The sequence below is a fragment of the Onychostoma macrolepis genome, chromosome 05 (assembly GCF_012432095.1).
Source record: "Onychostoma macrolepis isolate SWU-2019 chromosome 05, ASM1243209v1, whole genome shotgun sequence".
Taxonomy (NCBI): domain Eukaryota; kingdom Metazoa; phylum Chordata; class Actinopteri; order Cypriniformes; family Cyprinidae; genus Onychostoma; species Onychostoma macrolepis.
This window is the reverse complement of record NC_081159.1, coordinates 34,836,357-34,863,975: the sequence shown is the minus strand read 5'-3', so window position 1 is coordinate 34,863,975 and position 27,619 is coordinate 34,836,357. Positions and strand designations below refer to the sequence as shown.

At 35.2% G+C, this 27,619-nt stretch overlaps 1 protein-coding gene across 1 annotated transcript in view; it reads right to left on the bottom strand.

Moving 5' to 3' along the window:
* The window catches only part of LOC131540740 (uncharacterized), a 112,454-nt gene that overhangs the window by 39,057 nt on the left and 45,778 nt on the right, over positions 1 to 27,619 (bottom strand). The window contains exons 13-34 of the mRNA XM_058775965.1: positions 26,921 to 26,986; positions 26,707 to 26,842; positions 21,714 to 21,827; positions 20,353 to 20,525; positions 19,219 to 19,361; positions 17,133 to 17,242; positions 15,145 to 15,277; positions 14,719 to 14,835; positions 14,382 to 14,481; positions 13,356 to 13,502; positions 13,087 to 13,149; positions 12,612 to 12,733; positions 12,351 to 12,517; positions 7,780 to 7,867; positions 6,409 to 6,471; positions 5,535 to 6,187; positions 5,305 to 5,408; positions 4,809 to 4,952; positions 2,048 to 2,209; positions 1,548 to 1,640; positions 1,267 to 1,416; positions 830 to 963 (exon numbers count right to left, since the gene is read on the bottom strand). Of these exons, the coding sequence (XP_058631948.1) occupies positions 830 to 963; positions 1,267 to 1,416; positions 1,548 to 1,640; positions 2,048 to 2,209; positions 4,809 to 4,952; positions 5,305 to 5,408; positions 5,535 to 6,187; positions 6,409 to 6,471; positions 7,780 to 7,867; positions 12,351 to 12,517; positions 12,612 to 12,733; positions 13,087 to 13,149; positions 13,356 to 13,502; positions 14,382 to 14,481; positions 14,719 to 14,835; positions 15,145 to 15,277; positions 17,133 to 17,242; positions 19,219 to 19,361; positions 20,353 to 20,525; positions 21,714 to 21,827; positions 26,707 to 26,842; positions 26,921 to 26,986 (3,182 nt within the window). The remainder of the gene's footprint in view (positions 1 to 829; positions 964 to 1,266; positions 1,417 to 1,547; positions 1,641 to 2,047; positions 2,210 to 4,808; positions 4,953 to 5,304; positions 5,409 to 5,534; positions 6,188 to 6,408; positions 6,472 to 7,779; positions 7,868 to 12,350; positions 12,518 to 12,611; positions 12,734 to 13,086; positions 13,150 to 13,355; positions 13,503 to 14,381; positions 14,482 to 14,718; positions 14,836 to 15,144; positions 15,278 to 17,132; positions 17,243 to 19,218; positions 19,362 to 20,352; positions 20,526 to 21,713; positions 21,828 to 26,706; positions 26,843 to 26,920; positions 26,987 to 27,619) is intronic.

Below are 27,619 nucleotides of genomic sequence, written 5' to 3'. Positions count from 1 at the left end.
CACAAAGTGAGATGCGCAGAAACGTGAAGCGCAAAGGCGAAAACGGTATGGCAAGCTCAAACTTGACTGAAACGCAAAATAAAAGCTGCATTGCAAATAAATTAGTAGATATGGCCATGGAAAATATGTATTGCAAAATCATTGCTTTTGCTCTGTTTTATTTATATTTTGCAATTCTTTATTTTTGTTTGCAAAACTTATTTTCTTTTTGCAATACTTCATTTTCTTTTGCAATTCTTTATTTTTCTTTGCAAAACTTATTTTCTTTTTGCAATACTTCATTTTCTTTTGCAATTCTTTATTTTTCTTTGCAAAACTTATTTTCTTCTTGCAATACTTCATTTTCTTTTGCATATATATGCGGCATTAAATTGACTCCATAAAAACCCGCCCTCCTCATTACCTTAAGGACAAAGAAATATATAAATAAATAAATTTAGAAATAAAGAAATGTGGAAATAAAGAAATTAATACGTAAATAAATACATAAATGTGAAAATAAAGAAATGTAGAAATAAAAAAAAAATTAAAAAAAGAAATAAATGTGGGGAAAAAATACATAAATAATAAAATTATAAGTAATTATTTATTTTTGTTTTTTTTTACTTTTCTTTGTATATTTATTTATATATTTATTTATTTGTGCTTTTTGACATTTCTTTGTACATTTATTTCTAATTATGGCAGGATTGGCATTCCATAGGTGGACTCCTGTGGCTTTTGGAGTGACCTATTCTTCTCATAATCTAGAGCGGTTAAGGAACTGAACCGATGGCATCTTACACAACTTCGCAAAAGCACCTTTAAAAAAATTTAAAGCAATACTAACCTTACTGTGGCAGCTCTTGGTTCTCCCAACAGCAAACTTTGCTCACCAAAATACTGTCCAGCTGTTAGTTTGAAAAGAACTGCTGTATTATCCTTTGATAAAACATCCACTTCTCCCTTGTGGATAAAATACATCTAGGAAAACAAAGCATAATTTTTAAACATAATTAGGGTTCAAACTGAAGAAAGGACGTCAAAACATGATTTGGGGGATGGGAGGCTTTACTTGTAAATATATATCAATAACTCTGCCTAATTCTAAATCGTAATGCATACCCAACATTATGCAAGAACATTATGTAAGTGTCTCCATAAATTGCACCCTGAACATAAACATTAACATGCTGCTACCCTTTCAGGCTTATATGGCCATTCAAAACTTTCAAATTTTCAAAAATCAGATGCACAATATGTTTCCAATGTTCTTGTAATAATAACCTCTGATCCGTAGTCATTTTTCTTATATATGAGATCATTGGCTCTGAACAGGGATTGGGAAATTCTTCTGGCTAATAAGCGAATGAAGCATCCATCAGTTTCTAACTCCTCCAGACACTCCTTTGTTAACATCGTCTCAAAAAATGGTCCCTGCAAACAACACCTTGTAAGTCTGAGAGTGACGGATAATTAGATCATTAAAATAATTTCAACATGTATTTAATTCCAAAAAAAGGAAAAATAGCAACACAAGCAAATTAAGTTGTCATTGAAGTTATTACACTGAGTTTCCCTGCTTTGGTTATTGCCGCAGGAGACAAAGGACATGTCTCAGATTCGAGCGTCTTCTTGATCTGGATATTAAGACCAAACACCTAGAAAAGAGATGATGAATTTACATAATTAAAGTGCCATTCTATAGTAATCTTTACATTAATAATAGTACATTTGGTCCCACTTTATATTAGGTGGCCTTAACTACTATGTACTTACATTTAAATTAATAATTTGGTACAATGCACTTATTGTGTACATACATGTTTTTACATTGTACTTATATTTTTAAAAATACCTACATGTAGTTACATCTGTAATTAATTTCTGCACCTTAACCCACCCTTAAACCTACCCATACCACCAAACCTGTCCCTAACTTTACCCGTATCCCACCTCAATAGCAGCAAAAGTGTTTTGCAATACAATAAGTACATTGTACTTATTTTTTGATGTAAGTACATAGTACTTAAGGCTACCTAATATAAAATGTGACCGTACATTTTACCTTTGCTATAAAATCAGCATAAAGAACTGTTGATATATCACCAACTAGTGAAGATGGCAAATACTCAGTCAGTTTATCCTGGTCAAATCCTTTTGTGAGTTTCCATCGAAATATGTAAAATCTAATTACACTGTCATATAAAGCGCCAGTTATTTTGTGGCTCTTACAAAAAAATAGAGAAAAGAAAAATTAGTTAATACAATACATACAATATACAGAAACATTCCAATCATTCCAACATAAATACATTATTATGAATAATTTCATTGATCAAAAGTTATAAAGAAATTTATAATGTTACTAATAACTATTTCCATTTCAAGTTAATGTTGTATTCAGGCTCTCGGTTCTTAAAAGAATCCTGTGCAGCATTGACAGCATTTGCAATCTAGCAGTCAGATATTCAGTTTCATCTTAGGCTTTTTTGCCCAGTAGTATCCATCTGCAGTCATGCAGTGCCAGATGTTTCAGGACACATGAGCCAGGCCACCCATCTAAAGGCCTGTTCACACCAAGGATGATAACTATAAAGATAACGATAGAGATATAGATTTAAAATCATTCTTAATATTAAAGAATAGCAAAGCCCACCCCACAGCTAAAGGCACAGAGAAACGATATCATTGGAATCACTTTCAGAACGTTTTTTTTTTTTTCCAGCTGATGAACGATAAAAACACTGACACCCGATCAGAATCAAAACTGCTATAACAAGATTGAAAATAAAGCAGCAGACACACGTGAGCTTAGAATAAACAGATGATATCGTCTGCTGATGTGGAAGCTAATATAGTTATCTTTATAGTTATTGTTCTTGATGTGAATAGGCCTTAAACCTGGAAGTGAGGGGCAGAGTTATTAAACATAACATGGCCACTTTATGTTTTAAATTCATTTATTATATATTTAATGCTTTGTTCTAATTCTATTACATTTATTGTTTGTGGGTTTATGCTACGGTACTCCAGAGCACTTTATGTTTGTTATTGGCTTGAGATAATGTGTGTTATGCATTTTTCATTTCACCTCTTGTAGGAACACACTACAAAATCTCATCGAAAATGTGCAAGATTCCAGAGACCCTTTTACATTTAATTTTTATTTGGGGAACACACAGAGACTTTTTTGATCAAATGCAATGAAAAAAGGGGACTAAAAGTGAACTATTCTTTTCATGAGTGATAGTTATAATAATTTCAAAAGTTGATAATTATTTGCTGTTTATTATTTCTAGTAAAGTTTAGTCATAATTTGAGTGATATTTTTGTTGTTGAAATGTCTTTTTAAGAAGTAGGTTACAGTTTTTTTTAACGTTTATTTTGAATTTAAAAATAAAAAGTATACTTGACATTAAATGTCCATTCTCTATGTCTTTAAAGTAGTTCATAGAATAGTTCACCCAAAAATGAAAATTCTGTTACTAATTACTCACCTTCATGTCGTTCCAAACCTGTAAGGTCTTCGTTCATCTTCGGAACACAACTTAAGATATTTTTGATGAAATCTGAGAGCTCTCAGACCCTGCATAGACAGCAACACAACTGAAATGTTCCCAGGTCCAGAAACATAGCAAGGATATCGGTAAAATAGTCCATGTGAAATCAGGGGTTCAACCGTAATTTTACAAAGCTACAAGAATACTTTTTGTGCGCAAAGAAAACAAAAATAATAACTTTATTCAACAATTCTTCTCCTCCTCATCCCATCTGCTGTGGCGCGCCGCCATTGTGGAGAGGGTCACAATGCACGTGCTTGCTTCCACTTCATGTAAACAATGCATGCACATGGCACTGCTGCTTATGTTAACACGCACATGCGTCAGCATGCATTTTACTGAGTCATTGCTAAGTTTCTGGACCTGGGAACATTGCAGTTGTGTTGCTGTTTATACAGGTCTGAGAGCTCTCATATTTCATAAAAATATCTCAATTTGTGTTCTGAAGATGAACAAAGGTCTTACAGGTTTGGAATGACATGAGGGTGAGTAATTAATAACAGAATTTAAATTTTTTGGGTAAACTATCCCTTTAAGTATTGTTACAAAATGAACATTAACTAAATATTATCTCGTAATAGCCTACAGTCAAATGGAATTCAGTATGCTACATGATGCTACATTTATTAACTACATTTATCTAAATGAGTATCAATAAATATTTTCAAAATCCATGTAAGAATAGCTTGTATTACGTCAATCAAAAGAAAGTTACACTACAAAACTGGAGGTGGTGTGACTCTAATATTACCAAATCTGTCCTAAACCATATGGTTCGCCTCACTTCCAGTTTGAGACAGGTGGCCTGGCGTGTGTGTCCTGAAACATGTGGCGCTTCTGCAGCATTTGTCCATTGATTGATAAAACTCTTTTCTAAAGGCCAGCTGCATCTTTGAGTCTTCTCTTCACAGTTAAAGAGACTCTGTACTCCCCATCTTGTTGTGGCACTTCTGGAGTGCCCAGTTCTCTCCCTGTCCATTATAAACCAAAATACTCAATACTTCAGCAACTGAAAAAAGTCATTTTTCCACCCTTCATTAAGCAGCACAATCACTTTCAGCCTTGCTAATAATAAGAAAGATTAAATAACACAAGGTATTCTAAGTAGATTGGCGTAATAGTTTCTGAAAATGAGGCTTTTCCATTAAATAAAAACTATTTCAAACAGTACTAATTTACAATATTACTGTTTTTGATTGTGGAAATTAATCAAATGATACACTGGTTATCAGTAAGATGAAACAGATTTTGTATGAAAATAAATACCTTCAAGAACAGTTTCATGCTCTCAGTTTTCTCTGTATAAGCAGCTCTCATAGCATCTGTGTTTGCCAGCATAGCAGTAACAGTGCCTGATAACCAGCCAGTAAACAGCATCGCAGCAATCATAATGAAACTCATGCCAGCTTTCTAAAAATGTGATTTATGCACAAAGAAAAGTCAGTGGCTGGAGATGCATAAAGCAAGCAGGGAGTCTCTATACATGCATAGCACATAGAAACATTGTGTAATTTATGGAAAAATAGGCTTTGTTTTATCAGTTAAAAAGAAAAGGCATAAAACCTAAACTGTAAAGTAGAAAATTGCAAAACATATTGTCAAAAACATACTATGCACTATTTCATCTCAAATCGAAGGAAAAATAGAAAAGATATGAATTATTTTCATGACAATTAACCATCCCGATTCTAATGACCATAAAGTAAAAAGCTTAGACATTTTTAGTTAAATTCATCCAAAGTTTTCCTGATTTAATACTTACCATTGCAGTTAGAGATGGATGGATGTCCCCAAATCCAACAACACATATTGTTGTGGTTGTAAAGTACAAGCTCATTAAATACAACTGCTGGAAATGAAGAGTGCCTGAAAGAACAAAAATCATCTGTTATTTTATTTTTTAAACATATACAGATTTATTTTTAATCTATCAGACATATGAAAAAGGATAAAACATATTCAATGGTCAAAGCTCTGAAGAACAATACGTACCAAAATCGACATCAAATGATTTGTCCAAGTGCCTCACCCAGGACAATAATGTACAATTGTGCTTTGTCACTGGTAATAAATAGTCACTTGTGTTTCCATAAAGGTCTGCAGCAGGGCATGCGCTTGCAAAGACGATACAAGTGGCGAAGTGCACAAAAAGAGCAGAATATACCAACAACTTCAAAACAGTAATGGTGTTCCTTTCAGCAGCAATGTCAACTTGCAAGAATGAAAATGCAAAGGGAATGCGATATAACTGGAAAATATGTGGAATCCTAAAGTATGCATAAATATGCAACGCTTCATTATTGGCATAAAATCCATTCTCATCAAATGGTGAAATCACAATCCAACCCACAAGTTCCCAAGGAAAGCAGGTTATGAAATCTACAAGGAAACCGGTTTTGACATAATGATGTGCTGTTTCCAAGGTGTCAACTTGGAGATCATTGTCTTCATAGAAAGCAACATGCATGCGGATATAAATGTCCACCCAACAACACAATCCAAGTATGTAACAAACAATCCACAGCTCCATTCTGAAGTGTAAAAATGCAGCAAGCAACGAGGTAATGATGCTGACAGCGATTGCTAAAATGCTCCGGAAAAATTCCCATCTTATATAAAATGCACTGCTGGGCAAAATGGCTTTCCTGCAAAAGTATATGAAGAAACATCATATTCATCATATCATAAATCATATTACTCAATAGATAAGTACTTGGATACTTACAATATTAGGGTGCTCAATTCATTTACAATTCAATATGCTAAAGCTTCCAATTTAGTGGAACAAGCAAATTTTATGATGTGAGGTACTGACATCTTTAAGAGTATCAGTAGTATTAAAACACCACAGTAGCACTGCATTTACCTCATTAGGAAAGGTGATGGGCATGACCACATGAAGAAATATGCAATGTGTCCCATTAAAGTCCTATGAAATCAAAAACAATAATGTACACTTAAAGGAATAGTCCACCCACATTATGTATTCAATCTCATTAAAAAAAAAAAAGTCATTTTTGTATGAACTATTGCTTTAGTTTATCAGTTTAATGCAAAAAAAGTGCAGACTACTTTTTTATGGAGAGCTTGGTTAACCCAGCCAATAAGAAATCATTAACTACAATTCTTCCTTTTTATTATACAGATGTTTTGCTAAACACTGACCCGATATCAGGTAAAAACTACAGAGACACAGGTTCATGGGTTCTCAGAGATCACCCCCAGCAGAGGAATTTCATAATGTTTTGAAACAGTTATGACGTAACGAAACCTCGTTACACTTGGCAGTTTTATACATGCTCCGAATCACTGGATCTAAACAAAGGATTTGCAAAGGTTTCAAAGCTTCATGAAGGAGTGCTTTTAATAGCACCCATCCCTAGCTGAACGTGTGAGACCAGAGTAATGCTATTATTGAGAACAGATTTTAAGAACCTTTCTGTTTTAATAAGATATTACTACTTACTGAAACCAGTTAGGAGGTGGGTGCCATTTTGTTTGGAAGAACAAAATTTTCTCTTTCACTTCGCAAGGAATTAAGGGAATTATTATTTTTTTTAGCTTATTATTTTGGCCTGACTCCCACCTTAATTATTTTGTGTTTCCGTTATTTTCTCTTATCAATGAATCTGACTTTGATTTATTTCAAATTAAAGTGTTGTTCCAAGTGCTGGGGCTGGGGCATTCTTTCCACTTTTTGTTACCTCTGTCCTCTAGACAAGAGGATTAGATCACAGCAAGTCAAAGCGTCTAATTTAATATATAAGGCATATGGAGGGAATGTGCATATTTTAAAATAAAAATATTACCTGCAAATACTTCAAGTAGATTATTGTACAATGAATTCTAATTCTTTTACTATATTACTTTCTTTTTCCTTATATAAATACCTTTATTATTTATACCATTAAATTACATACACAGGAATTGGACAAATATGGGAACACCCATTACTGTAGAAGTCAATCATCTTTGTAGTGAAAAAACCTTGCGAAAAAATACAGTGAAAAAACCTTGCGATTTTCTTTTATTTATCTTTTTGTTCTATATATTCCATAAGTTGTATATCAGTGTGATGTAAGTTTTGTTCAGCAGTGTTTAGTATGTGAAATGGGTAACTTGTCAGACATGCAAAAGGGCCAAAGAAATATTGCCTATTTCCCAGGTGTTCACATTATTTTGTCAAACCCCTGTACATGTTTACATTTTCACATCATCAAAACAATGTTCTGCTTACTTTGGTCTGTGTCGTTTCATTCGTCCCAATGGAACAGTTTCCTCCTCGGATCCAGCATACATTGGAATGTTTCCAAAGTCCTCCACATCTAGAAAGGTATTTGTATATATTTTATCACTTCTATTTTAGCACAATCCTTAAAGCCCTTTTACTCCAAAACCAGAATGGACATTCATCAGCGCACGCCACTGTTGCAAAGCACATAATGTGTATACCCCCTCGTGATAATAGTTTTTCCAGCTGGCAATGGCCTCTTTCAGCAGGAAAATGCAAACTGCTACTGCAAAAATTGTTCAGGAATGGTTTGAGGACCATGATATAGAGTGTTAAAGGATTTAAAGGATCTGCTGGTACTAAAGGATCTGCTAACAGAAACTGTTTTGTTTTATTTTCTGCGCCAGCAGAAGACAGTGTAAAGAAATACTCATTGAGAGAAGCAGTCTATCAGCGGAAGTTAAAAGCAGCTCGTAAGTGTATTCACTTATCTCATTAGTGTTTAGCGCAGTTGTCATTGCTAAGAAATGCTTGTTTTGTTTACTATGTTAAGATTTGCTGAAATCGCGTTTGGTCTCGTACTGTATCGCGTACCTTGTCAGTGTCGTGCACTTGCTTAGCCATTTGTTGTGATAAACAGGAAAGTGTGTCCAGCTGAATTAAATTAGTGTGTTGTTAGACAGGTATAAAAAGCTTAGTATACCACAGCAGCGGTCGCGGCAGCCGTCGTGTGAAGACCGAAGAGTGTAAAGACCATCGACTCTACCGAGCGACTCCACCGGGCAGGGACACCCGTATCACTACAGGTGCTGGTCATATAATTAGAATATCATCAAAAAGTTGATTTATTTCACTAATTCCATTCAAAAAGTGAAACTTGTATATTATATTCATTCATTACACACAGACTGATATATTTCAAATGTTTATTGATTTTAATTTTGATGATTAGAGCTTACAGCTCATGAAAGTCAAAAATCAGTATCTCAAAATATTAGAATATTACTTAAGACCAATACAAAGAAAGGATTTTTAGAAATCTTGGCCAACTGAAAAGTATGAAAATGAAAAGTATGAGCATGTACAGCACTCAATACTTAGTTGGGGCTCCTTTGCCTGAATTACTGCAGCAATGCGGTGGCATGGAGTCGATCAGTCTGTGGCACTGCTCAGGTGTTATGAGAGCCCAGGTTGCTCTGATAGTGGCCTTCAGCTCATCTGCATTGTTGGGTCTGGTGTCTCTCATCTTCCTCTTGACAATACCCATAGATTCTCTATGGGGTTCAGGTCAGGCGAGTTTGCTGGCCAATCAAGCACAGTAACACTATGGTCATTGAACCAGCTTTTGGTACCTTTGGCAGTGTGGGCAGGTGCCAAGTCCTGCTGGAAAATGAAATCAGCATCTCCATAAAGCTTGTCAACAGAAGGAAGCATGAAGTGCTCTAAAATTTCCTGGTAGATGGCTGCGTTGACTGTGGACATCAGAAAACACAGTGGACCAACACCAGCAGATGACATGGCAGCCCAAATCATCACTGACTGTGGAAACTTCACACTGGACTTCAAGCAACATGGATTCTGTGCCTCTCCACTCTTCCTTCAGACTCTGGGACCTTGATTTCCAAATGAAATATAAAATTTACTTTCATCTGAAAAGAGGACTTTGGACCACTGAGCAACAGTCCAGTTCTTTTCTCCACAGCCCAGTTAAGATGCTTCTGGCGTTGTCTCTGGTTCAGAAGTGGCTTGGTAGCCCTTTTCCTGAAGATGTCTGAGTGTGGTGACTCTTGATGCACTGACTCCAGCTTCAGTTCACTCCTTGTGAAGCTCTCCCAAGTGTTTGAATCGGCTTTGCTTGACTGTATTCTCAAGCTTGCGGTCATCCCTGTTGCTTGTGCACCTTTTCCTACCCAAATTCTTCCTTCCAGTCAACTTTGCATTTAATATGCTTTGATACAGCACTCTGTAAACAGCCACACCTTTCAGTAATGACCTTCTGTGACTTACCCTCTTTGTGGAGGGTGTCAATGTTCGTCTTCTGGATCATTGCCAAGTCAGCAGTCTTCCCCATTATTGTGGTTTCAAAGAACAAGAGATACCCAGAATTTATACTGTAGGGATGGTCATTTATTCAAACTCAAATGTAAATATTCTAATATTTTGAGATACTGATTTTTGACTTTCATGAGCTGTAAGCTCTAATCATCAAAATTAAAAGAAATAAACATTTGAAATATATCAGTCTGTGTGTAATGAATGAATATAATATACAAGTTTCACTTTTTGAATGGAATTAGTTAAATAAATCAACTTTTTGATGATATTCTAATTATATGACCAGCACCTGTATATCGCGGGAGCGGGTGGGTGCGGGATATAACCTCACGGGAGCGGGCCTTAAAAAACAGTCCCGCGCAGACCTCTAGCTGAGTCCTTAGCCATCTTCAAGAAACAGCTAAAAACACATCTCTTCCATCTTTATTTGACCCTCTAACTCTACCACTCTCTGTTCTAATTCTATTTTATCTGTCTTCTTTGTATCTATCTGACCCTCTAACACTAGCTTTCTTTTTTTTTATTCTATCTACTTGTTTTCTTTATAAAAACCCAAAACAAACAAACAAACAAACAAACACTTGCTACGTGTACCGCTTGCATATAGTTGCTCTTTTGTTGGTTTGATTGCTTCTATTGTCCTCATTTGTAAGTCGCTTTTGATAAAAGCGTCTGCTAAATCAATGGTTTTCAAAACTGTCCTGGAGGCACCCCTGCCCTGCACATTTTATGTCTCCCTAATCAGACACACCTAATTCAGGTTTTGCAGAGTTGAATCAGCTGTGTCTGATAAGGGAGACATACAAAATGAGCAGGGCAGGGGTGCCTCCAGGACAGGTTTGAAAACCACTGTGCTAAATAACTACATTTAAATGTAAAACATACCAAAATTCTAAATATGACTGTTATTTATTTGTTTTAAACTAAAGTGCATAAAATTATAAAATCAAAAGATTTGTAAAGGCTTCTCAGGCCAGTTGCAGTGCTAATGCTTTGTTTTAGTCATAATTTTTGTCCTGATGACAATATCCTTCAGTCAAATTCCTTAATTTTACTCAGTTTAAGTCTAAAGTGGCATCTACTTTTTGTTACAGCTTCAAAATTGCACTGGACAATGGGGGCCTTTAAAGTGTCATGAAATCCTAAAACACATTTTTTAAGATGTTAATATATATGCACAGGTTTCACATCAGTGAAAACAACAATAGCACTCATTATGTCTATTATTAAGGTAAAAGTGGTTATTTTTTGGAGCAATTTTGTTCTTCAGGTTCAAAAAGCAAAGTTGAACCAACGTCACAAAAAGTGACATATATGCGTTAATTTGCAGTGGTGATTGGCTGCCGTGGCTGGGGAGTACGCATCTACATCATCACTTTCCTGTCCTTTTCTGAGTATTATTCATGAGAATGAAGTCTATCGATCCAATCACTGCACTGTATTATGCATGCGGTTGTATTACAGTGGAGAATTCAAATCTCATGAAAAAGCTTCCGCACTGTCAGTTCATTTCTGTAAGCATGACCATAACAATATTTAATATGACAACACGTGGAGCTTTTGATCATGAATGCAATGACAAATGGATTATTGCACACAGCAAATGATACAGACCAAAAATTCAAAGAAGAGTAAACAAAAAGTAACTGGCTTTATTCTTTCTGTTTTAAAGGTATTTTAATATTAATTTGTCTGTGTAATGAGTGTGTTGTAGGCAGTGTTGGGCACGTTACTTTAAAAAAGTAATTAGTTATAGTTACTAGTTACTTCTCACAAATAGTAACTGAGTTAGTAACTGAGTTACATCATTATAAAAGTAACTAATTATCAGGGAAAGTAACTATTGCGTTACTTTAAAAAAAAAAAAATTCAAATGTCAAGTAACTTTGGATGCCCCCAATATTAAATATGTTAAATTAATGAAATGGACACTAAAAAGAATAAATTATTATTATAAAACTTTGTACATTAATCTACACTATTTATCTACTGACACTTAGTATCAGTCAGTCATGTATTATAATATAATATTATGATAATTTAATATTATATGATGATATAACTTTTGTAATTAGAATAACCAAGGATGAATGCATATTTGTCATCAATATAAAACGCACTAAGGATTAATGAGCTGCTGGGTTCATGAATATTAATCACGTTGTCTGCATTCGCTCGAATTTATTTGCTGAAATCAAAACAGGGACGATAATAGGTGAGCGCCAGCCAATGAGATTGTCGTTTGCGCATTAGCTCCGCCCACTACCAGAGAAACCGGCACTTTTCATGACACTTTAAGTCAAAAAAGGCTGAGAACCTTTATATCTTATAAAAACCTTGTCTTTCTTTGCCTACTAGTTAATTTACACAATAAATGTATATATTTATATAATATATGCTATGCATTTTTACTGTATTTTTAAATCTTGTTCCCATAGTTACTTAGTTTCACTGATTCATAAAGATAGGTAAGTGTTGAGAATATATATAATGTATGGAGTTATGTTTCTCAAAATACTCACAGCATTTTGTCTTCTTGGAAAATCTACGTCCTTGAAATGCCAATGTGAATTTTTGTCTCTGTGCAGCATCAGATTCTTTGACTTGGGATTGCCTTTTCAGTATTTTCTCTGCAGTCTCCACCAATGTCGTATAGCATTTTGGCTCTGATTGGAATTCATCAATTTGCCTAAAAAAAAGAAGAGTTTCCTGATAAAATGTTCTTTATCGTTAAAGAGATTTTACTCTAACATGTAATTTGTTTCTTAGTTTGTAAAACATACCTTTTAAGCAGGGGATATTTCTCAAGAAGTACTCTGATCTTGTCAAAATCAATGACTACAATTTCACAGCATGTCACAGCACGTACTGTCAATGTGGCTTGTTTTCCAAACAAAAAACCTGCCTACAGGAAAAAAAAAAAACAAAGAAAAGATTATTTATTTAAAAGATGTACACAAAATATCTAACACTACAGAAATTTGCGGTATACTGTTATTGACAAAAACACTGAAATTAAAAACATGAAATATTTATGTTGAGTAAGAAAGATTGTGGGTATTTGGACAGGCCCTGAAAATCTGAACAAGGTGTAACACCTATTTGTATGTTGACGACACCTCAAAGTGCAGGGCCTCAAGTGCCATTTGCCAATAAACTGGCATGATTTTATCCAGGTTTCAGAGTTCCTATAGCATCAGCCACTGATGCAGTGTCAAAGTGATTGATATTAAAGGGAACGATGTATTTAATTGTTACCTCTCCAAAATGCATTCCCTTCTGATAATGTCCAACAACTTCTGAAAGATCATCATTCAAAATCTATAAAATATTCAGTAAATAAATAAATGAATAAAATACAATTCTCAATGATTAAACAACAATGATTAAAATAATCAAGCCATAGGCTATAACCTATTTTGAGGTCTGCACTGAACTGCTTAATTTATGCTTTAATTTTAAAACCTAAGTGCATACAACTGAGATTAAATGTTTGTAAAGAAATAAACTTTATGAAAAATACTGACCTCACATGTTCCTCTTCGAATGCAAAAGAGCTCCCTTATGATAGTTTTACTGTACTGAATGATTTCCCCTTTAGGAAAAAAGTACATGACTGAAGTTAAAGCAAGCTCCCGTATAAATGACTGCCCAGCTTCTGCAAAGTAAGGAATCTGTAAAGAGGGAAAAAATGGAACAGTTTAGTTTATTTTGAACCAGCCCTCATCATAATATTCTTTGGCAAATGTGTAAAATGATTCTTGCCCCTCAACTTTCCAGAACAATAGTTTAAGGCTGTTTCTATACGTTATGGGCCAATAAGTAACAAAACATGGCAAATGCCTTTTTTTTTTTGTCAGCCACAAAAATAAATTTGTCCATGCCTTTATATCACTACTTTTCACTACTTTTATATCACTACTAAATACTGACAGTAGTTTTTTAACACCAAAAGAGGGTTTGTACTGGCCTAAATCTGGCCCTATGTCTTTAAACTAGATTATGATCAGTATTATCATTTAAATGCCAATTCCAAACAAATTTCTTTACACAGACTCCTCCCAGGAGTGACAAACCCAAAGTCTGAATGGAATTTTATGCATTAATCTTTAGACTTAAGCCCCAACAGGTTTTTGTGAATGTGCATATAACGCTGCTGGTTCAGATTTTCATGAACCAGTGAAATGGTTTTCTTATCCTTTCTCCTAAGGATTCAGGAGATCATTTATCACATGATTTGACCCTGCTCTTTTCATTCTCTTTCATGGAAGCCTTTGCGTCTCAAGGAAGCACATTTAGAAGCATTTATGAACAACAGGTTAGGTGGGGCTTTAGAGACATCTACCAATATATTGATGTGGCCTTATTTGGGTCTCAGAGGTCATCACTGCTGGATGCAATTCCCACAGCATCAGTTGCTGAAACAGCATCTTGGTCCCTTATTCAGGTAACTCAAACCTTTTTGAGTTTTTTTTTTAAACCCACAGACATTTAGTGGTTTAAGACATACAATTAGGTTACTTTTTGAAATAATTTAAAAAAAAAACACTGACCTGTGACAGAAGCTCCCCTCTCTCTGCCACGAGGACATTCTGTTTCAGTTCAACTGGCAAATCGTGCATTAAAAAATGTCCTCCTGGAAAAGCTTCACCTCTGATATGATGAAAACAAAAATATCAACAAATAAGGCTAATCAGTGTTGTAATCATTGCTGCTATGATTTTCCATAGTCATTGGACACATTTCAAATTTGCACCAGCTCACCAACTGCCATTGAGAGTAATTGGAATGCTAACAGATAACCATAATTCTAAACTCCTTAGCTATAACCAATGCTGCAGAGATTTACAAATATAGCAGGGGGAAAAGGCAAAATAAGTTAAATCATACTGATATTTGGCCCACAGGAGATCCATGTAATTCATGACTCTGTTCTGTAGGAAAACTGTGAGGTCATGTCGCTTCATGAAGTGACGCATTTCTGAAAATAGATTCTGGAAAGCCACCCTATGCAGAAAAAAAGAGCATCAATATGTGCATAAATTCAACTGAGAATTTAATAAATTTTCACACCACATTTTCTCTGAATTTCAGCATAGGTATCCAACCTGTCTGTCACAGGACAGACCATAGTCCAATTTCAGTCTTTCAGGCAATTTTAATAAAATATGTAACAACTGTTTTTTGCCTTTCTAGGACAGAATACTATTATCATTATTCTAAATTTAATTTTCTAAAATTCAGATTTCCATGGACATGGACATCTTTAATCAGATTTTTAATCAGATTAAATTTAGTGCATTGAAAAACATTTACCTCTTAGCATTTTCACCAGATAGAGTGGCAGAAAGCTGGCTAATAATATAGTTAAAAACCAGCAAGGCAATAATACCAACAACTGCTGCAAGACACTGTTCTACCAAAGAGCCAGGTACAATGTCTCCATATCCTGAAAAATAAATGTTGTGTCATAATGCTTAGTCCAATTTTGTATCATCAAAAAGAAGCCTATCCCAATCTCACAGGGATCATACACAGACAATTCACCTATACTACATGTCTTTTGATTGTGGGGGGAATTAACATGTCACAATTAACATTTTGGTTTCTTTTATAATTTTGTCTTCTTCAATCAGACAATGGCAGGTGGAGATTGAGAAAATGCTGTGCTGAAAACTGCTCAGAGTACTTATTCCCAATTCTATTTCATACCCTCTCACCTACCCCTTCCCCTTGTCCCTTGAAACAGAGCGTCAAGGGGTAGGGGTGAAAATATTGCCCTAAGAAATGGGACACCACTACTACACTGTTACAAGTTATCATATGTCGTCTAGCTCCTACAATACACACACCTATACTGGTGTGCATTAGAGTCTTTATTATTAATTTTACATATTAGAATCAGAATGAGCTTTATTGCCAGGTATGTTAAAATTTGTTTTAGTGACAGAAGCTCCACAGTGCAACAGAATGACAGCGACAAGAAAAGACACCGATAATAAAAAGAATAATATACAAATATATAAAATAGCAAAAAACACAATATATAATATAGACAATTATGTATGTACAGTTATGATATGTGCAAATTTGAAATGTAAATATGTATGTGTGTTAAATAAATAATGTATTATAGTGTTGTGTGTTCCGAGTTTATTGTCAAGTGTTCATGAGATGGATTGCCTGAGGGAAGAAACTATTCCTGTGTCTGGTTGTTCTGGTGCTCAGAGCTCTGTAGTGTCGACCAGACGGCAACAGTTCAAAGAGGGAGTGTGCTGGATGTGAGGGGTCCAGAGTGATTTTCCTAGCCCTTTTGCTCACTCTGGATAAGTACAGTTCTTGGAGAGTGGGGATGGTTGTACCAATGATTCGCTCAGCAGTCCGGACTACCCTCTGTAGTCTTCTGAGGTCAGATTTGGTAGCTGAGCTGAACCAGACAGTTATAGAAGTGCAGAGGATGGATTCTGGTATTGATTCCTAAACATATAGGGGGCTTTACCGATTATTTTCCTGGACATTTTCTTCGAAAATGAAATTTAACCACATTGTCCTCAGCAGCTCAGATGGAGGGAGTCTATGGAGACTCCTATGTTCATTGGTGCATCCCTAAACACAACACTTGTAATACCTCTTTGGTGCTGACATTGTATCTCCAGCAGCTACAGCAAGAATACAGAAATGGCGGACTGCTGTTTCTCATTCAGGGCTGTGTTTATGCTAATAGGGCAGAGAGCATCACAAATGGATGGGACATTTTTCCCTATGATTACGTGTACATAGAGAGAAATCTGGAACTGCTCCTTTGGAGAGACTGTTTATGATTTATTGTTATTATAAAGAAATAAGTGGGTGGATTTTTAACATTATAGGCTGGTTGTTTTCACACACTGCGGCCACACAACTGTGTTCAAACACCTTATAAAAGTGTTTTTTGCATAATAGGTCCCCTTTAAAGCTTAAAAAGACAGTCAACCATTCATTGCCATTACGTGAATGAGCACAAAAACATTTGTATGTGTTTTTGGAAAAAGAAAAAAGATATACTAACACACATCTTTAGAACAATTAATTATATTAATTATAACAACTGTAAAAACTGGAACAATGTGATATAGCCTTGTAAACAAAACAGTGCAGTCACTAACCAAATAATAATAGTGTTTTGTCAAAAATTATTTTAGAAGAGGAAAACCATTCTAGATCAGTCTGAAGATGAAAACTGACTGCAAGTAGTTTTTGTACTTTTATGTTTATAAATTTGGCCCATATATGCACAAACAGACACAAACATGCATGGTACTTACCAACACTTGTCATGGTCGTAATTGACCAATATGTTGCAGATATATAATGTTCAAAGTGGGACTCAGTAGATTTAAGCCCAGTATTCCACGCCCATGACTCCTCCTGACATCTTAAAAGTAAATAAAAGAATCAGTTCAGAATCAGAATGAGCTTTATTGCCAGGTATGTTTACACGTACAACAAATTTGTTTTCGTGACAGAAGCTTCTGCAGTGCAACAGAATGACAGTCACAGGACAAAACACAGATAATAAAAGAATAAAAATAGAACAAGTAAATAGGGAATAACTATATACAAATTGACAATTGTATGTACAGGTATATTACAATAGACAGTTTTGTATGTACAGGTATATTATGTGCAAATTCGAAGTGTAAACTAAGTATGTGTGTTAGGTAAGTGTATAAATAGTGTTGTGTGTTCCACAATTATTGTCAAGTGTTCATAAGATGGATTGCCTGAGGGAAGAAACTGTCATGTGCCTTGAATAAAGGCTTGAATAAATAGGAAATGTCTATAAAATTCTATAAATACTGGTATTTTCTTCCCTGACTTATAGGCTCACACTCTTAAAACACTTATTAACACCGTGTCTACACTGGATGCGACAAAGTCACCGCTGCAAGTCATTTGAACTTTGTGTCAGTATGCCATAAATAGAATGAGGCGCCACATCGAGTGTAGACAGTATCACTGATTATAATGAGTTCTATGGTGCACAAGATGGAGTCGGTCAGCTTCAGGCGATGCGAGTGTGTGCATGCTTCCGGTCTCTGCGGCGTTCACATTTACTGTAAGGGGAAACTTGGCTAGATATGTATAATTAATGTTTTTCAAAATAAATAGCAGATAATGCTATATTAAAGACAAGAGCAAATATCCTCCTTATATTATTGTGTACCTCTGTGTGGAAATTCATCAATATACAACGCGGAGATTACTTTATTCTTTCTTCTGTTGATTATGCGGTTCAGCGCCAGTGGTTACGGGGATCTTTTCATTCAAACACAAACCACTCAAATGTGCAATGCTTGATTTTGTTCCGTTTCCTGTGGACATGGCCTGTATTCTCCTTGTGTTTAGAACAACTCTATCTATAAGATCTGATAAGATCATGAGGTTTGCGACTGTCAAAGAGACGCTCAGAGATTTCAGCATTATGGACTCAATGTATGTTTTATTAACTTCATTTCGTAACCATATTTGTAACTGTATCTGTACATTTTAACATTATTTAATTATAGTATTTGCATTTAATAGTACAATTCCCTACTGTGTTTTTATAAATATATATCTGTTTTGTGAAAATGAGCATCTGTTGCATAAATCATTATCTGTCTGGTGTCTATAAGCAGCGCATACAGTACATTTTTACAAATTATTTACATTTATTAAACAAAACAAAACTTTAAATTAGTCATAACTTTTGTATCTTTTTACAGCCCACGTTTTCATCTAAAATATATTGATGCAAAGATAACTGTGTAAATGTAAAATATTAAAATATGTTGTGAAAAAGTTCGATGGAACAAACTGATTCATGTGCAGAATTGAGAAACGGATATTTATGAAGATCAATTTATGTCTCACAAAACCAATGTATTTTAGTAAAAAAATAAAATAAAAAAAATTGTAATGCAAACATTTTTGAGAAATAAGTCATTTGTACATTTACATAATCGTTAAGGAAAAAAGTCATTGTGTATGTATGTGAATGCACCATGAGTTCATCAACTTTCATTTCGTGAACAGTACAGATTAGTGTATTTCATTCATTCACCGAACCCAAACATAGATAAGTTTCAAATGCCTTCTCAATTAACAAACAGTATAGTAATAATATTAATGTAGACCTTAGTTGCATTTTACGTGACATTATAAATCCTGTAAACATAAATAGAAGGTAATCTTTGGATTTCTCTGGCTCTCTGCACTGGCGTTTAGCAAAACCGGAAGCAACTATGCGTACAGTTACTTTCTAGACCGGAAATCCAAGTTGGCAGAGATATGCAACTAGTCAATAGTATTTTGTCACGTAGCGCCGCTCGTGTCCAGTGTAGACATGGTGTAATAAGTTACACTTACCTTTCTTCATAGCAGGCAGACAGGTACAACAAGCCAGCACAAAAATGCACAGTGAAAATCAGGAGGAAGAGGCATTTTGTTGTCCTTTCTTCAAACAAGTTTTTATGTATGTCACATTCTTTTTGGCAGAAATACTGATAAATCTGTAACCACAAAACTATCGCTGTGATCAAGTACAAGCATAACAACACAACTACCCAACCACAAAGATAAAAGTCAGCATTAAGGTTCTGAAAAATGAATTTTCATATTAAAGTATTCAGTGTTGGGGAGTATTTAAATGTAATGGAATTACGTAATTTAATTACAAAATAAATGTAACTGTAATCTGTTACAGTTACTGAGTAAAAATGGGTAATTAAATTACAGTTATTGAACATGTTAACGATTACAAAGGAGGTTACAGCTGAATATTTTCACACACACAGATTTAATTGATTTCTTTCCAAAATTGCATTGACTGCTCTAAAATATGAGACACCATTGTTTCAGCACACAAAATATAGGACAATTTGATAACTGTTTTATTTCCTGGTTGACTTTATATATATGCTTTATTTTTTTAATTAACTGTTGTTGTTGTTTTCCAAGGCATTATTAGATGCTAGTGTTTCCTGTCGTAACTATGCAGAGATTTCAAAAATGGTATCAGAGCTATTAAACTATATCTTGTTATGATTTTAAATCTGTATTTAACCTCAGAACAATCTCAAAGTAAAAAGAGGTGATAAAGTCTGATTTAGTAGTGGCTGTGCTTTAACATTAAATTATAATCTTAATTAAGTGATGATGGATTCTGAAAGTCTGATGGTAATCAGGGTTGAGTCCTACTATAAGGTTAACCCTCCCTACTTTAAATGTTTGAAAATGAGTAATAGTTTAGAAAAATTTTGAACAATTTTCAAATCAAAAAGTAATCAAATGTAATCAGTTACATTCCTTTAATAAAGTAATTGAAATAGTTACACTATTTATTACATTTTAAATAGGGTAACTTGTAATCTGTTACCTATTGCATTTCTAAAGTAACCTTCCCAACACTGTAAGTATTACAATTTATTATTAAAAAAATTAAAAATAAAGAGAAAAAGGAAGGAAGGAGAAAATTTGTATATAGAAAAATATCTAACATACCCTGCGAATCCAAATGAGTCTATTCAGCCTGACTAGGCCTGAAATTGTCCAATGTTCTGCATCGCCGTAAGCAAAAACAATCAAATCCAAAGGTAAAATTGCAAGGACATCATAATACAAGTTCCAAGACTTTCGATACACTTGAAATATTGCTGCTAAATCTGTCACATGTCCTGGAGAACAACGAAAAAGATGAAGGAAATTTTAGGCATCAAACAATAACATTGCAAGTAATTATTAAAATGTAATTTTTAATACTTCATTTTCCTGTATATTACTGATTATAAAATTATAAAATGTCTATTATAGGAAACAACAAGCTACTGTGAAACACTTACTATACATGTCCACTGGCACAGAGAGGGAGCGCAGCTAAGTGAGAGTTGTCAATACTGTACTTTCAAAAGCCATTTGGGCTCATCATTGTGACTGTGGCTGATTTAGCAAATGTGAGTGACACAAATAGTGCAGCATGTTAGGGTGTATCTTAATCAGCTTGTGAATCAGTATATCATGTATTCAAAATTGGGACCCTGGGTACCCTGAGACACTGATTACTAAATTTCTGATGACATGACTACATGTGTTTTAAACCCTGACCACTGATATCTTTCTGATACCTCGTTTTGTTCTGTTACATATTCCTAAAATATTTTAGCTGACTTTTATTCATAAATATTATCTATATTATGTTTAATGCGTGTAGCAATGTGTGTTTATAAGGAAATACATGTAAATAGTGTTTTTCAGGTTTTGCACTTCAGAAATGTGAACATTGTGAGCTCAGTGCTCCCTGTTTTTGTGGTAATTTGTATTATTATTTTTTTTTGAATGAATGAATGAATGAATGTTTCAGTACATTGGAAGGATTCTGCGATTGACATAACATAGCCCTTAACATAGCTCACAGCCCTTAAAACCTCTGACTCTAAGCAATATTGCAATTTCAGTTTTATTTTGATTCATTTCAACTTTGAATTTATTATTTTTTTAATATTAATTTAACTAAAAAAAAAAAATTCAACCAATATGCCAAACAGAGGTCAGTCTTTGTTTTTTCTCATAACACATTTGTTCTGCAATGTTGTGCTTTGTGTTGTATTTGGTGTTAAGGGTCTCTTAGTTAAGTCACGTACCATGATTTTAAATAGAGTAATAGGCAACAATGCAATTTATGCTTTGATATACTCCTGCCATATACTCCACACCAGTGAACACATACGATTAGTGTTAAACATATTTTTCTGTTCACAAATGAAAATCAGTTTTAAGTTAACACATTTCTGAATAAACAATTTACCAAGATATATTAAATGTGCCTTTATTACAAAAATGAACATGTACATTAAACATCAACCTACCATCTTCCATAAGCACTCCAGTACGAAGATTTACTAGTATGTCAAATGCTGCAACAATGTAAATCAGGCCACTAACAAACAGGTAAAATGCAACCCAGCCTCCACTGAAAAGCCCTTAACAGGCAACAACAAAAATTACTAATATTAGACAAAATATTAAAAAGCCTAAGCACAGGACTTTGTGCCTTTAATTCACCAACAGATTAAATGTACTAGAATATTAATTACAATATTTCATTTTTACCATAACAAAACTGAGGCGTGTTCTACATTTATACTTTTTTTTTTTCATAAATGTTTTTTTTTTTTCTGAGTCAAATATGAGCATAAAGTCAAACCAAAAATAATTCAGACACCAGTGAACTACCAGTAAAATTGATTAAAAAAAAAATTGGGAACAAAAATTATTCAGACACTTTGACCTGACCATGTTTTGCTGAAGTGTTTTTTCTTTAATTGCTAATGCCAACTTTTTACACCACAGAATGAACAAAATTAAGCATTGCTTGGTAATTGACTGTTCGCAAAGAACTTGATTGACAGGCGATCTGACCAATCAGAACGTGTATATTATGTGCCACCATTGCTATCCGCCATCTTACCCGACAGCTACGGCCGGTCTCCATAGAAATCCATGTTAAAACTGGGTAAAAAAGATCGACTGAATTAAAACTTTTTCAATATAACTAATTATAAAAATGTGTGGAGGGTTAAGCTGTGCTGTTGTTGGTTGCCACAGTAACGGTAAAAAGCTAAGGTATTCCTTTAAAGTACTTGTTTTGCATACCAGAAAACCTGTCATGTCCGGCGCTGTATTGCACATTGCTTTTGTCACGAATCCGGTTCATGGTCTTCCGTCCACTCGCCATCGGAGGTCGCCCTTCCATCATATTGACTCTCGCACCACACAGACTGTTGCACGTCACACTGGACTACAGTTCCCATCATCCATTGCACTGACACAGCTGAATGCACTGATCACACAGCTGTCACTAATCACACGCTCACCTGAGAGCTATTAAACACTCTATTTAACACCCACTCAGATCCTGTTCAGATTGCCGAGTATTGTCTTGCGTTTATCACTCACCAAGTGATAGCTGCTTTACTGAGCCTAGTTTCTAGTTCTAGTTTAGTCTTATCATTTCATTTCATGTTGCCTTGTTTCCCGTTTCTTATTCCTGCCTGTGTTCCTTGGATTAACCCTTGTTTCACCGCTCGGACTCTGTTTGTTCCTCGTCTGGATTATTGCTCACGTTATCGGACTACCCCTCTTGTCAAGCCCTCTGGATGTTGTTTGCAGATCGAAGACCCACGCTTTTCCTAGGAATACTCGCGTCTTGCCGGTGCCATACTTGTTTGCTGTTGTTCGACCCTGCCTGTGTTATGACCATGTTTCATAATAAAAGCTTGCACATGGATCTTCACGTCTCACGTCTCAGACAGGAGATCTCTTCTCTGTCGGTGTGTTGTCAGTTTCCTCTTTGCTCTGCGATGTATTTTTCACTGCGTGAGAACATGTGTGTAGTGTATGGAAGCAGAATAATGACAATAGTTTTTGAAACATAAAGCATGCTGAATTCCACAAATCGAAAAAAAGATGCATTGCAATTAACAGTGCTTGCATTTTTAGGTCCTGAAATTTAACACAGTTGTTTATTTAAGCTGTGAATATTTCAATTCAAAATATTTCACACACATTTTCATAATTAAAAATTCAACAATTCATATTCACCTTCCAGAATTCACTTCCAAAATATTCAGTCTGTTTAAAAATACGATGTATAATATTCAACAGGCAAATTTCGGTCATTTTATTTCACTTTCCAAATTCGCTGCCACAAATTCAGTGGTTAAAATTCGGCAAATAATTCAGCGTTGCACATCCGGGAACCGCAGGAATAGCAGTAGAGCACCAATGCATGATCTTCAGCTGATGTCAGCCTCTCACCAGCAGGTGGCACAAGCCGCTGTTGATGAAGGCCATATGTGGATCAAGTCATTCATTTACAAAAACTGATTTGCAGAAATGGAGCAAGCGCTAAGTAGAAGTTTTGATTATCGGGGGCCAGTATAAACATGTAGAAATGCTGATTGTGTGTGTTTAATTCAACATCTTCGCTGTTTCCCGTAGCCTACATGCAAGCAGCTTTCTCTACCACAAAGGAGATTATAATGCTCTTTTACCCAACGCTGAAGTACAGAACTAACATTACATCTGAGGAAGACATATATTGCTTTCGATTGTTTAGTTTCTGTAACTTTGTATCATGGCTTGTGTGACGCTGTGATGAACAAGACACCCAAAGTGCTTGCTATTTAATACAAAAAGGCATACATTTCTACTTTAATATAAACATGTATTTTAGATTTTTATAGAAATATGACAACAATCACATATCTCACACAGAGATCGCACAGTCATAGTATTTGGGAATATTCAAGCACAATTTAAATACAATCACATGAAATCAGACTGGCATCAGGAAATCAGGCATGCATCTCGCGGTGATCGGTTCTGCGCAGATTTTGCTCATCTCCAACAAGCCTATTAAAAGACCAAGCTCAGATCTTACTGATGATGCAAACAGACGAGGATATGAATACAAGTTAAGGAACACGCACGTTAAACATTTGTGTCCAAAATTGTGCAAAAACATCGTGGGACAAGGTTTTCACACTGTAGCTGTCATTGTAAGACAGTGAGCAACTCCATTTGTTTGTCTGAGGGAGCAACAGTAACTAAGGGGGGCGGGTCTTACTGATAGGTCAATTGTGAATTGTACATACAGTAAGGGAGATACTGGCAAAATTTCACAACTTACTACAACCTGTGGAACATTAAAAAAAACCCTTTTGGTGAATTACTGTAGTTTTTAAAAATATATATTTGTGTACTGTACATACCATAAGGGAGATATTGGCAAAATCTAACCTGTAGTAAGTCAGTTTTGTATCTAGCAACGTACTACAACCGTTGGAACATGAAAAAAACCCTTTCCAGGGATCTTTTATAAGTAAATAATTGTGTACTGTACATATAAAGGAAGGTATTGTCAAAATCTCATCTGTAGTAATTCACTATGAGCAATACAAGCTTTACAATTTGACAGTGTGTTATTTTAAATGTTAAAAGTAATTTTAATTTAAATAAATTGGACGGTTTAACCCAGTCGGTGGAATTGTCAGACGGCCCCTTGTTTGCGATAGCGCGTCAATGTTTTCTCCGGTTTACATTTGCAGCATCAATACACCTAGACGGTTTTGAACAAATTTTTATGTCCATATAAAGTGGTTGCTTACTGTTAAAACTAATCGTGGTATTGATATGTTTGTAGGACTGTCGACTCTATAGATCAGTGGTAAGGGAAAGCAACGAAAATGCAGCGCGTTGAGTTCTTCTGACCTCATTTGCATGCCTGTATATAGTTCGCATAATCTTCAATAAAGTGTATTCTGAGATCTGAGGTCTTATATCACTGTATTAGATTGATCTCGTTGGTATCTGTTCCACTTTGAGAGGGCAGAACTACGTTCGTCTTGACTGCGCTTATTTCACTCCTCCCTCACTGCAGCCACCTACATTTTAGGCGAGGCGCATCTCAAACAAGTTTAATAGCTGTTATTGTGTTAGTGCACTACTGAGCCGCGTAATGTATTTCCTTTAACCGATTTCTGAGGGAAACAGCCTGAAACCTTGCGCGTTCGTTCATATTCTACATCTGCTTAACTGTCGATATAGTTCGCATAATCATCAATAAAGTGTATTCTGAGATCTGAGGTCTTATATCACTGTATTAGTTCACTGAGGCGCGTTACGCGTCGTTGGGGAATCCTGGAGTGTGACGTATGAGGGGAACCCCAGTATTACAGCACAGCGTCACACAAGCCATGATACAAAGTTACAGAAACTAAACAACCGAAAGCAATATATGTCTTCCTCAGATGTAATGTTAGTTTTGTACTTCAGCGTTGGGTAAAAGAGCATTATAATCTCCTTTGTGGTAGAGAAAGCTGCTTTCATGTAGGCTACGGGAAACAGCGAAGATGTTGAATTAAACATATACACAATCAGCATTTCTACATGTTTATACTGGCCCCCGATAATCAAAACTTCTACTTAGCGCTTGCTCCATTTCTGCAAATCAGTTTTTGTAAATGAATGACTTGATCCACATATGGCCTTAATCAACAGCGGCTTGCGCCACCTGCTGGTGAGTGGCTGACATCAGCTGAAGATCATGCATCGGTGCTCTACTGCTATTCCTGCGGTTCCCGGATGTGCAACGCTGAATTTTCTGCCGAAATTTAACCATTGAATTTGTGGGAGCGAATTTGGAAAGTGAAATAAAATGACCGAAATTTGCCTGTCAAATATTATATATCGTATTTTTAAACAGACTGAATATTTTGGAAGTGAATTCTGGAAGGTGAATATGAATTGTTGAATTTTTAATTATGAAAATGTGTGTGAAATATTTTGAATTGAAATATTCACAGCTTAAATAAACAACTGTGTTAAATTTCAGGACCTAAAAATGCAAGCCCTGGAAATACAAGGCATTAAAATGCAAGCACTGTTAATTGCAATGCATCTTTTTTTCGATTTGTGGAATTCAGCATGCTTTATGTTTCAAAAACTATTGTCATTATTCTGCTTCCATAGTAGTGTGAGAGCGGCATTGTTTGTCGGTCATAGCAACAGTAACTAAGGGTGGGCGGGTTTTGCGAACGGTCAATTGGTTGACCTAAATTTGTAATCCATCACATACCTTTCTATCAAATTTATCTGACATTATCAAGATGAATTTGTTCTGACACAGTTTAACTCTGAGTTATTGTCATATTTTATTACCATTTTCTAAACTATAGCGAATAAACTGTGATAATGTGAGAAATGTTAAAGGTGTCTGAATCAATTTTGGATTGACTGTATGTAATGCTGTTAACCTCTCACTAAAACAACAATGCTCTAAATTAAAAAGACACATACCCTTTGATTCTGCATTGCTGGTGAAAAAAAACACCCATATCTCCAGGAAAACTGAAACAGTGATGCACCAGAAAAAAAAAAACCTCCAGATCTTTACAAAAGCACTTTCAGGGTGTAAAGTTCTCTTCCAAAAAGACTAGAGAAACAGACAAAGCAAGTAAATATCGAATGGAATAACAATTCAAATATACATACATACATTCACAATACTCACATCAAATTGATGGGGCTGGTTTAAAACGTATTCCAAGGATGCTCCAAAAATCCTCTGGTCTTTTGTCTACAACAAATGTTTTGCAATCATACTTAGTATATCTGTACAATTATTAGAAGAAAAAAAAACTCTATTTCAAAAATATAGTGGGAGAACTATCCCGTCAAATGTGGTTTTTCAAAAATATAATTAAAGCGTGTGGTAAACATAACATGACGTTGATGTACATTGATGTTTTGTTTTCCAACGTAAACTGCTCACATTTATAACCCAAACTTTCTCGTCTAGTTACTTATTGAAAACATATGTTTTCAAAAATGAACATAACTGCTTCAAAATGTGGGTTTTGGGTATGGATGTGTCAAAGTATGGCCACATTATGTTTACCACAGGCTTTATTTTACTCATAAATTGAAAAACCCCATTATAAAACCCCATTGGAAAATCTCAAAGGAACCAGCGGCGCATTACACTTCTGGGTTCTGACGTCATAGTTCCCCTAGTCATGCGTAGCCAGACCTTCAGACTGACGGCAGAAGGTCTGGGAACCTTGGCCGCTTTGAATGGCCAAGGCCCACCCAAGAGGCCATATTTCGATTCGATTTGTGCCGCGTCATGTTTAGGGGCGTGGAAATGTTGCCACAGACCAGTGTGTAAAACTCTGACATATTTTAAAGATTCTATGCCGCGAACTTTACA